Source organism: Oratosquilla oratoria, chromosome 41 (assembly GCF_046742065.1).
Source record: "Oratosquilla oratoria isolate Oo_2021 chromosome 41, ASM4674206v1, whole genome shotgun sequence".
In the NCBI taxonomy this organism is placed as follows: Eukaryota; Metazoa; Arthropoda; class Malacostraca; order Stomatopoda; family Squillidae; genus Oratosquilla; species Oratosquilla oratoria.
Window position 1 is genome coordinate 19,798,674 of NC_134817.1, and position 12,500 is coordinate 19,811,173.

The window sequence follows — 12,500 nt, forward strand, 5'->3', positions numbered from 1 at the left end:
AAAGGAAGAAGAGGAGTTACAGGATGAGGAAGAGGAGGAGATGCAAGAAGAGAAAAAGGAGGAGGAGGAGGAGGAGTTGTTAAAGGAAGAGATGGAGGAAAATGAGTAGATACGAGAAGCGAAGGAGGAGGAGGAGGAGTTAGTAAAGGAAGAGGAGGAAGAGGAATAGATACAAGAAGAGAAAGAGGAGGAGGAGGAGTTGGTAAAGGAAGAGGAGGAGTTACAGGAGGAGGGAAAGAAGTGGAAACAAGTAGAGAAGGAGGAGGAAGAGGTAAAAGAAGAGGAAAAAATACAAGAGGAGGTGGAGGAGAAGGGGAGGAGGAGGAGACGGGGAGGAGGAAGTAAAAGAAGAGGAAAAGGGTACAAGAGGAGGAGGAGAAGGAGAAGAAAGAGGAGGAGGAGGAAGAGGAGGTACAAAAGAGGAGTAAAGTACAAGAGGAGGAGGAGGAGGAGGAGAAGCAGGAAGAGAAGTAGGAGTAGAAGAAGAAGGAGGAGGAGGAGGTACAAAAGAGGGAAAATGTACAAGAGGAGGAGGAGGAGGAGGAGGAGAAACAGGAAGAGGAGAAGGAGGAGGAGGCACAGAAAAGGGAAAATGTACAAGAGGAGGAGGAGGAGGAGAAACAGAAGAAACAGGAAGAGGAGGAGGAGGAGAAGAAGGAGGAGGTATAGAAGAGGAAAAGGTACAAGAGGAGGAGGAGGAGAAGAAGCAGGAAGTGGAGGATGAGAAGGAGGAGGAGGAGAAGCAGGAAGAGGAGGAAGAGAAGGAGGAGGAGGAGAAAACGGAGATACGAAAGGAGAATAAACAGAGGAAATACTGTGTTGCTATTTTAGGTGTGGAGCGTTGTAGATAATTAAATAAAGAATCAATTTAATGATATTTACTGAAAAATAAAAAAAGTAGATAAATAAAAAGATCAACGGGGGTGACAAGGATCGTAAATAAACTCGTCAATTACGACTCCATAATGAGTGACCTGAGGTCAACAATCAGGAGGGTGATCTCCATACGGACGCCTGACCTGACCTAAGCTGACCCGACCTTGGCGTATTGCAGCGGGCGCACGATGTACCTGGTGGAAGGTGACGACGGTGAGCTGGATGTGGTAGAGGACCCTCCTGACGATGGCCACGTCGCTACCATCAGCTTCCCGTACGGTCAATGAGGATCTACAGCAAGCAAGCAGCACGATGAAAAACCTCGTACTCACTCACGCCCGATACTCACGCAGTCATCTCACGCGATAATATCACGTCACACTCCCATGCGGTCCTGCAGACGTACACAGGCGTACATATATGCAGACGCTTATGTGTAGACACTTGTGTGTATACACATATGCATACACATAAACACAAGGACACACACACACACACACACACACACACACACACACACACACACACACACACACACACACACACACACACACACACACACACACACACACACACACACACACAAACACGCCTTAGAGCGAACGCACGCATTTATGCTTTTACATATGCACTTGCTTAGGCACGTCCACACAGTACACACACACACACACATACACACACACACACACACACACACACACACACACACACACACACACACACACACACACACACACACACACACACAAACGTATCGGGCACACGCGTGTTTTGTTGACTAACAAAGTAGTGTTTTGGCTAATTAGAGAGAGAAAAAGAGAGAAAGAGAGAGCCAGCGCTCTTCGACCGCGCAGGAATGGCGACTTTTCTCCTAGTGCTAACAAGAGTTTTGTTTTGATAACCGACTAACTTCTTTCCTCCTCCTCCTCTTCGTCCTCCTCCTCCTCCTCCTCCTCCTCTTCCTCCTCTTCCTCCTCTTCCTCACCCTCACTCACCCTTCGCTGTCCCTTCCCAGATCCTCCTTTCCTTCTGGCATTCCGGAGACAGCCAGAGGTCCCCGGACAAGCACCCTGACGCACAGAAACGTTCCGGTCTTTGAGGGGAATACTTGCGAAGATTCCAGGCATTCCGGTAGACTGGGCCTGCCATGGTCATGACTCTTGTAGTGGGCGTGGTTTCGCCTCTGGGCGTGGTTCTCTTACGGTTACAGCCCCTGAAGAAGGCGTGGCTTATGCTGAGGGGCGTGGTTCCCCTGTTAGGGGGCGTGGCTTTCATAAACGGCGTGGCTTCTTCTGCAGGAAAAGTGACCCCTCCTGAAGATGAAACCCTTTTCGAAAGATCGGTTTCTTCCTTGGGTATTGCTCCTACTGTAGTTGGACCTGCCGAAGATGTCCTAATCTGACCCTCTGGGGCCATGACCTCACCATTGACCTCACCTCTTGGAGAACCTTCAAAAGGCCTTCTGCAGTAGGTCTGGATCCTCCTTCGGATGTTAGTCCCAAGTGTGAAAGTAGTTCCTCTCCCAAGCTTCTGAAGGCGAGAACCTCGTGAAGGGCTTTTGAACGGACCCTAGAGTGGCACTTACCTGACCCTCAAGACATGCTTTCCTCCTCCTCGAAGTTCTTCACCTGATCCTCCAAAGGGTATTCATGCCCTTACAGAGGACCTGAGCTGTCACTCCAGCAACCTTGACCTGTTCCTTAAGAAGGCCCTTCCTCTTCCTCAAAGACTTTGAGTTCATCCTCGACAGAACTCACAGGCTTCTTCAGGAGGGGAACCTGTTAACCAAGGAAGTTTGACCTTCACTTCGAGAGTCTTAGGCTTGTTCCTCAAAAAAAAAAAAAAAATCCCGCCTTAACAAGTGACCTAATTTGACCCTCTCGAGCCCTCAACTCACCCTTGAGAACCACACCTCTTTTTAGAGAACCTCATCTTATCTTCGAACTTTTCAAGAGACCCTTCAGAAGACCTCGGTCTTTTTCTCAAAGGTCTAAGGCAGCTCGCACACCAACGCAACCAGTTGCATGAAACCCGTCGCTTACGACACCGCAAGCAGTTGTATTTCGACTAATACATTGGTTTCTTTAGAGCACCCTCACGTCGAGGCAACCTCAGTTTCAGTCGCCAAGATGTGAGGGCTCCCAAAGAAACCAATGTTTCAGTCGCAATGCAACTGGGCGCGGCGTCATAAACAACTGGTTTCATCCAACTGGTTTCATGCAACTGTTTGCTCTGGTGTGCGAGCTGCCTAAGACCTAAACCTAAAGAAATCCTGATCCAAGAAAGTCTTTCTTCGCCAAAAATGGCCTTATCCTCCTCGAGGAACCTTGATCCATCTCTCGCGAGGTCTTTACCGATTACCCAGAAGACCCTCTTCGCTTGTCACTCGTGAGGCCCTCGTTCTTCGAACTGATAAAACAGGTCCTACTTCAGAGAACTAGGATCTCCTGTAGGAGGTGTGAAGCCTTCCATTATCTGATGTAGGAACCGCCTTCCGTAGTCTAGCTATAATCAAATATATCAATGACACGATTCAGGATTCGTAATACATAGAACTAATTCCTGTACTGATATATGTACAGCCTTTATCGAAAGCCGTGCCTCCATAGGATATAACTATGTACACATAGCTAATATATTAAGGCATTCGTGTAATATCATTTATGAATATATCCTGTTGTTTCTGATGTATAATTTACAGAAAATTCACCAGGTGGAAACAATAGAAGGAAATTAACACGAAGCCTCCAAATTATAACAAGTTAGATTTGCATAGTTAGATTCAGGAGGTGCAACTAATTTTCTATAACTGACTATACACGCTTTAAGACTAGTCTTTTTCTTAGTAGTATCCAAAGTAAGCACCGCCCCCTTTCCACGTCTTGAGCCCTGATAGGTCAAGACGCACGGGTTAAAGGTCTGGACCAATCACGGGCCAAGGAGTGAAATGTGGGCGGAGCTTAATCCGGGGTGATATAGTTGACGGTATTTGTTTTGGTCAAAGGCGGAAGCTTCAGGGCACCTGATGGGACCAACCTTTAGCTTGGAGAGTCTCCTCATAGATCGAGATTAAATTGGAATTTTTGTTCCTTTTTCTGAAAAAATTATCTCCCTTTGGCCAGAATAAAATTCATGAGCTACGTCAAGGACATCAGATGGAATCATCTCCCCGTCACTCGTCTTCAAAACCCATCAACACAGTAATTCTTCCATCTGGAGTTAGCAGCCCCGAGAGGCCGGAACCTGATCACCGGACCAAAATCTCTTTGGAAAAAAAATAGCCAAAATAATTTAGTAAAGTGTGCCATCGTGCTAGATAGACTAATCCGAAGCTTTTTAGAAATTCTAGCTTTGGTATTTAGACGCCTAATTACTCATTTTCCCTTTTCAGGCTTCCATTTCCATCTTTAATTATTCCTGATAGGAATACTAATTGGCTGGATTCTCTTCCCATTTTCAATTATTCCTAATACGAATACTAATTGGAAACTTAAGCAGACTTGCCAAATTACCACTGACGTCATCTAGGAAGTTAATTACCGTTAATTACCACTCCAGATTCCACTAATTGGCAACAGCACTACATAACCACCGATACCTGAGTTCTTCCTACAATTATTATTATCATTATTTTTTCTCCACCCACTCCTGAGCACCTTTGTTTTGTTTTTTTGTAATCCATCAGCATCCACACCAATTTCTCTCCCCACCCCTCGTCTCTCCCCAACCCCCCAACCCCCCAACCCCCACATTTTAGTACTACATCACAATCCCCCCAATTCAACATTTTTACTTCCCAGCATTCTCCCCCACAACTGTTCATTTCTCCCCCCTTATCTCCTAACCCCCCAATGCCACTTTCACGGTTTGATTTTATTCTTCCCCTACAGCGAGTCGTCCCCCCTCCCCCTTTCTCTCCCCCAACTCCAATCCCCCACCCCCAACCCAGAAAAAAAATCGTTTGAGTTCCCCCCTTTCTGTAATTAATTTTTGTCTCTTCCTTACATTCCTCGTGTCTTGCCTTGCAGACCAAAATACGCAATGGTTATGGATCTGTTAGCAAGGTATGGCTCCTCATGCACTCCTCTCTCCTCTCCTCTCCTCTCCTCTCCTCTCCTCTCCTCACTCACAGACTCCTCTTCTTCTCGCCCCTCACTTCCACTCTCTACTCTTCGTTCACTCCGTTCAGTTATCGCTGCTCTCTTTTCCTCCACACCCTTTCTCTTCCTCCTCCTCCTCTTCCTCCTCCTCTTCTCTCTCCTCCTCCTCCTCTCCCTCCTCCTCCTGGTCTTCCCTCTCCTCTTCCTCCTCCTCTCCCTCCTCCTCCACCTGCTCATCCCTCTCCTCTTCCTCCTTATTTCGTTTCACTTCTCCTTCTCCTCCTCTTCCTCTTCTTCCAATCCCCACAAAGTACCTTTTAGCCTCTCTTCTCTTTCTCTCTCTCCTTTTTCTCCATTCTCCTCTTTCCGTTCCAACTCCTTCCTCTTTCTCTTTTTCCTTCCTTTTGTTTCTTCTTCACCCCTCTCCACCTCTGTCTTCCACCTCTTCCCCTCTCCACTTCCCCTCTCCCTTCTCCTCTCCCACTTTCCCTTCCCCCTCTCTCCTTTCCCTTCTCCCTCTCTCCTTTCCCTTCTCCTCCCCCTCTCTTTTTCCCCTTTCCTTTCTCCTCTCCCCTCTCCCTCTCCTTTTCCTCTCCCCCCTCTCTCCCTCTTTCCTCTTCTCCCCCTCTCCCTCTCCCTCCCATTTTACCTCTCCCTTTTTCCTTTCCCCTCTTGTTCTTCCCTCCTCCTCCCCTCTCTCCTCTCCCCTTTTCCTCTCCTCTCCCCTCGCCCTCCCCCTTTCCTCTTCTCCCCCTCTCCCTCCCCCTATCCCCCTCTCCATCCCCTCCCCCTCTCCATCCCCTCCCCCTCTTGCTCCCTTTTTCCCTCCCCCTCTCCCTCCCTCCCCTCCCCTTCCCCTCTCCCCTCTCCCCTCCCTCTCCTCTTACTCTGTATACATTTCTCCTAAAACCCAACATTTCCCCTCAAGAAGCCTTACCCTCCTCCACTTGCTCCACCGTATCCACTTCTACCGGTCCTCCTAAAGTCCACCCACAGGATCCTTCAAACCTACCTGCAATTTCTCCTTCCACTCCCGGTCGCCTCCAATTCCTCCTCCTCCTCCCACCTCCTCCTCCAACTCCTCCCTCTCCAACTCCTCCCTCTCCAACTCCTCCTCCTTCTCACTCCACTGCAGATCTTGAACCTCACTCTCCGTTTTCTTTGCTGTTCTTGATGTTGCTGTATTTACATTTTTATGTTGAGTTTCCTGCACATGTCTGTTATTAAGTTAGCTTTAAGATGTTGTATTTATTCTACTTATTATGTTTTGTTTATGGTAGGACTGTGCAGCGTATATATATATATATATATATATATATATATATATATATACATGTATATATATATATACATATATATATATGTATATATATATATATATGTATATATATATATATATACATATATATATATATATATATATATATATATACATATATATATATGTATATGTATGTATGTATGAAGGTGTTCCTCTGTTGTCACTGCCGTTACTGTTATTTATTGAATTTCCAATATGAAAGAGATGACACAGTTATATCTTGGTACATCCACCAAGAAGCCACGTCCCCTCTTCGCATTCAGAGATCTATGAATGCCAGAGACGGCAGTGAGACACGGAAGGCGTGTCCTACCACGTTTTGTTATGTTTCTTATATAAACATGTTAACCTACCAAACCTCTCCCTCGCTCCCTTCCTCCTTCCCGCACACTCCCGGCGTTTTTCAGATGGCCCGTAGCAGTGTTCGGTTGCCTAAAACCCACATCTAACCTCAGAGTACTCACTCGTTAAACTAGAAGAGCTAACCAGTTGGATAACGTGAAAGAGAACGACTAAAACCCACTCGGCTGATGACCCGATTAAAACTGTGGCTTCCCCCCCCCCCGGCCGACCCGTGTTTGGCTACTGTTGTATTTGCTGATGTTGTATTTGTTGTTGTTGGTGTTGTTGTTGTTGTTGTTGTAGGTGCTCTCTTCTCGTCAGCAGAGTGACTATAACAGTGTTTTGATTATTAGGTCACGTGACGATTTGGTGTCACGTGTTGTGGTCATTCTGAAGATGCGTCTTATATGACGATGAACGTACATCTTATATGACAATGAACATACGTCTCATATGATAATGAACAAAGTCATATATGACAACGAACATGCGTCCTATATGACGATGAACATAAGTCCTATAAGACGATGAACATACATCCTATATGACGATGAACATACGTCTTATATGATAATGAACATAGTCTTATATGACGACGAACATGCATCCTATATGACGATGAATATACGTCCTATAAGACGATGAACATACATCCTATATGACGATGAACATGCGTCTTATATGATAATGAACATAGTCTTATATGACGATGAACATACGTCCTATATGACGATGAACATACATCCTATATGACGATGAATATGCGTCTTATATGACGATGAACATGCATCTTATATGATAATGAACATAGCCTTATATGACGACGAACATGCGTCCTATATGACGATGAACATACGTCCTATAAGACGATGAACATACATCCTATATGACGATGAACATGCGTCTTATATGATAATGAACATAGTCTTATATGACGACGAACATGCGTCCTATATGACGATGAACATACGTCTTATATAACGATGAACATACGTCCTATAAGACGATGAACATACATCCTATATGACGATGAACATGCGTCTTATATGACGATGAACATACATCCTATATGACGATGAACATGCGTCTTATATGACGATGAACATGCGTCTTATATGATAATGAACATAGTCTTATATGACGACGAACATGCGTCCTATATGACGATGAACATACGTCCTATATGACGATGAACATACATCATGTATGACGATGAACATGTGTCTGAACATAGTCTTATATGACGACGAACATGTGTCCTATATGACGATGTGTCCTGGCTGTCCACTCAAGCCTCCAGCTGTAGCCGACTCATTCTTAGTTGCTGGCATCCAAAACAGCCACAAGGGCCCTTCATCCTGACAGCGCTGGGACCCAAAACAACCCAATCAACACCATGGCCAACTTCACTGATTTTATTCTACCTAACGTCAGCCGAGGGAATAGTTCACACACCCCTTCTCCCCGGCTGAATAAAAATAATCTGATGAAGGGCAGAATAAAAACTCTGATGTGTGTCACCGTGTTGGTGTGGGTCAGGTCAGTTCAATCTAGGCCGATATGACGTCATGACGTGACGTGAATGACGTGATGTCATTGATGATGTCATAAAGTGACGTCACTGATGACGTTATGATGTGACGTCACTGATTACGGCATGATGTGACGTCATGACGTGTCATCATCGATTACGTTATATTGTGATGTCATTGATGACGCTATGGCGTGACGTCACTGATGGTGTTATGGCACCTAATATGGCCGTCAGAACGGGCAAGAGCGAACTGGCCTGTTGACAAATTTTAGTTTTATTTTAACAACCTGCTGTCGCTGTCGTTGTTGTCATTGTCGTTGTTGTTGTTGTAGTTGTTTTTTGTGCTGTAGTTGTGAGAGCTTGCCTCTTTTCTTCGGTTGGTTTTGTGTCTTTGGCGAATGTGGCAGTGTCTGTCGCGTGGGTCTATTCGTGTTGTGAGCGTTTGTGTCCTGCAAGATGGTATAGTCGACATCTTGTAAGTCTTCTTCAAGAATTCTGTAAGACCGCAAGTTCCCTTCGAGAGAGACCAGGGGGAACAGAGAGTCTTTGTGAAATGTGTGTGTGTGTGTGTGTGTGTGTGTGTGTGTGTGTGTGTGTGTGTGTGTGTGTGTGTGTGTGTGTGTGTGTGTGTGTGTGTGTGTGTGTGTGTTTGTGCGTCTGTGTATGTTTGTGCATATGTGTCTGTATCTGTGTGTCTATGTATGTGTGTGTATTTGCCTGTGTGTTTATTTGCCTGGGTGTGTATTTGTCTGTGTGTGTGTGTATATGTGCTTTAATGCTTCTCTGTATGTGCATATGTGTCTGTATCTGTGTGTCTATGTATGTGTGTGTATTTGTCTGTGTGTGTGTATTTGTGTCCGTGTATCTCTGTGTCTGTATGTGGCTTTGTGTGGCTCTGTGTGTGTGTCTGTGTCTACGCTTGTGTCTGTGTCTTTGCAATACGCGTCCGAGCTTTAGCTTCTCCCGTTGTCTGCTGTTGAGCGTTACACAGGACAAACGGAGCGTAACGTAACGCTTCTGTGTTACGGCACGACCCTTACAAACGTTACAACTCCCGTACTAACGTTACAACTCCCCCTCCGTAACACGTAACGGCTAACCAGATTGCGTAACCCAGCTTCGTTTTTCTTTATAACTCCCTGCCGTTACTAAACCGTTACAGCCTATGGATTATTTTGTGTAGGTTTTTTTTAGTCTGTAATCTCATTATCCACTGATTTACTCCATTGAGAGAGGAAGAACAGGTCGTGTACGTATGTATGCGTATGTATACATAAATACACATTGACTTTTTTATACAAAAGATTTTTTTTTTATACAAAAGATATTTTTGGTTTGAACAGAAGGTTACCACGTTAGCAATTTCCCTCGGGAGTTGATCAGTGGATTGATAGTTTCTCTGATTTATTAATTCAATTTTTCTCTCACCCCCTGACCCATCTTCCACAACCGCCAAATCGCCAAAACCGCCATCAATCCTCAACATTTCGCCAACATCAATTTCCATCTCGTCGTCGACCACCACCCTCCAACGCCTTCTCCATCTCCACCATTACTCCACACTCCAACACCACCACCGTCTCGTCCACCTCCGCTTGATCCATTTTCACCATTTTCACCAATGGGTTCTTTCACCATCACATCACCATTATCACCACCATTGTTGTCTATCACCACAATGACCTCCATCATCACCATAACCACGATATGGACCACCTTCTGTCACCACCGCCATCACCACCACCATCACAATGTTCAACACCAACATGATTACCGACACATACCCGCCATTCACCACTATCATCACCACTACCACTATACCTATCACCATCCTCATCACCATCACATTACCACCACATCACCACACCACCACATCACCACACCACCACATCACCGCATCACCACCACCTCATCCCCACCACACTACCACATCACATCACTACCATATAACATCACCACCACATCACTACCACATACCACTGCATCACATTACCACCACACCACCACCGCATCATCACCACATCACCCCCACCACATCACCACATCACCACCACCATCACCACATCACCACATCACCACATCACACCACACACACCACCCATACCACATCACCACCACACACCACTCCAACATCACCACACCACATCACCACCACCACATCACTCACACACACCCACCACCACATTACCACCACCACACCACGCCTCCATATCACCACCACATTACCACATCACCGCATCACCACACCACACCTCCATATCACCACCACATCACCACCACACCTCCATATCACCACCACATCACTACCACTCCACCACATCACCACCACATCACCGCATCACCACCACATCACCACAACATCACCACCACATCACCACCACACCACGCCTCCATACATCACTACCACAACTACCACCACATCACCACTACATCACCACTACCACACATCACCACAACATCACCACCACATCACCACCACATCACCACCACATCACCACCACATTACCACATCACCGCACCACACCATATCACCACCACACCACCACCACTCCCCACATCACCACCACATCACCACCACATCACCACCACATCACCACATACAGGAGCGAGTACAAGATGGGCAACTGGGTTTACCTGAACGTCTCGATCCCGGCCGGGATGGAAGACGTCGACCAGCTCGACGAGTCCTACCGCTTTGTCCCCGAGGCCCAGTTCGTCTCCGAAGACGAGATTCTCGCCGAGGCCGGCGACGAGGTCAAGATCTACTGCATCTACGGAGGATAGTGAGTAGATGTGACTCTTTCTCTCTCTCTCTCTCTCTCTCTCTCTCTCTCTCTCTCTCTCTCTCTCTCTCTCTCTCTCTCTCTCTCTCTCTCTCTCTCTCTCTCTCTCTCTCTCTCTCTCTCTCTCTCTCTCTCTGTTTGGGTCGGATTTTTTTTGGAATGACGTCATTTGGTCAAGGGAGAGTCATGTGCCCGTGAGTCACGTGACACCTGGTGCGTCACGTGGTCACAGATCACCATCGCTTCTATCCTGACTGACAATAACACGTTTATCGCGAGACGCTTCCTCACCTGTGCCCTGAGTGCTCGGGTTTCAAGAGCAAAGAGAAGTCATCGATGGGCGTTGGGATCCGAACCCGGGACTGTATCGCGCGAAACAAGGTCAAGAAACCAACCTGCAACTGACCTTTTCTTAGATGACCTTTGTTAGACTCTTTGTATCGTTTGCGTAACAAACTAAGGTCATTCCAAAGGACATCTGAACCTCACACTTGCTGGGTCAGAAGTCCATAGCCTATGTGATGTTAGGCGACTCCCGCCGTAAGGCTGGATAACGTTAAGTGAATTGTTGCGGCGCGTTGGGCTTCGATCTCGTCTCGGTCGCCAGTGACCGACACTCGCTCTTGCTGTCCGAGTACCAAGGGTAAAGGTGGTGGTGCTTGTCACAGTGAAGCGTCTCGTGGTGTCATGAATACTGTTTTTGTTGCTTTCTCGTGTTAATTTATTTCTCTCTTCCTCTTCCTCCTCCTCTTTTTCTTTTTCCTCATCTTCCTCCTCCTCCTCCCTCTCCTCTTCCCCTTCTTCCTCCTCCACTCCTCTTTCTCTTCCTCCTCCTCTTTTTCTTTTTCCTCTTCTTCCTCCTTTTTCTTCTTCTTCATCTTCCTCCTCGTATTACTGTTCCTCCCTCTCCTCCTCGACCTTCTCTCCCTCTTCCTCGATCTCTTCCTCCTCCTCCTCCTCCTCCTCGTTCCCATCTTTGTATTCCTCCTTTACCTGGCCCCCTGCCCTTCGACCGAAACACTTGTTGCTTCCTCGCCTTGTTTTCCTCCTCCTCCTCTTCCTCCTCCTCCTCCTCTTCCTCCTCCTCTTCCTCCTCCTTTTTCTCATCCTCCTCTTCCTTCTCCCACTCCTTCCTCTTCCTCCTTCCTCTTCCTCTCCAACTTCTTATTCCTTCCGTTCATCCTTCTCCTCCTCCTCTACCTCTTTCCTCTCATCTCTCTCTTCCTCCTCCTCATCGTCATCCTTCCTCTTCCTCTTCATCCTCTACCTACTCTTCATCTTTATCATCGTTTACCCTCCATCCCTCCGTCTCGCCCTCCATCCCTCCATCTCGCCCTCCAGCCCGATGCCGGAGGTCAAGTGGTGGCGCCAGAGCGGGGAGGACGTGGGAGAGGATCAGCTCGCCCACTACGGCAAGGTTCTTCTCTTCGACGACCTCGACCAGGACGATGAAGACATCTACTTCTGCCAGGCCTCCAACGAAGAGGGCGAGGGACCCGTCCACCAGTTCGACCTTCAAGTACAAGGTCAGTTCCGAGTGGTGG

At 46.9% G+C, this 12,500-nt stretch overlaps 1 protein-coding gene across 13 annotated transcripts in view; it reads left to right on the plus strand.

Annotated features, from left to right (window-relative positions):
- The window catches only part of LOC143021011 (uncharacterized), a 599,497-nt gene that overhangs the window by 459,013 nt on the left and 127,984 nt on the right, over nt 1-12,500 (plus strand). For 11 of the 13 annotated variants that reach the window (XM_076178117.1, XM_076178118.1, XM_076178121.1 and 8 more), the window contains 3 exons: nt 1,055-1,150; nt 10,777-10,956; nt 12,298-12,482. In XM_076178117.1, coding sequence (XP_076034232.1) covers nt 1,055-1,150; nt 10,777-10,956; nt 12,298-12,482 — 461 coding nt within the window. Of the gene's footprint in view, nt 1-1,054; nt 1,151-4,904; nt 4,941-10,776; nt 10,957-12,297; nt 12,483-12,500 lie in introns of all 13 variants that reach the window. The other 2 variants (XM_076178126.1, XM_076178128.1) reach the window with 2 other exon arrangements.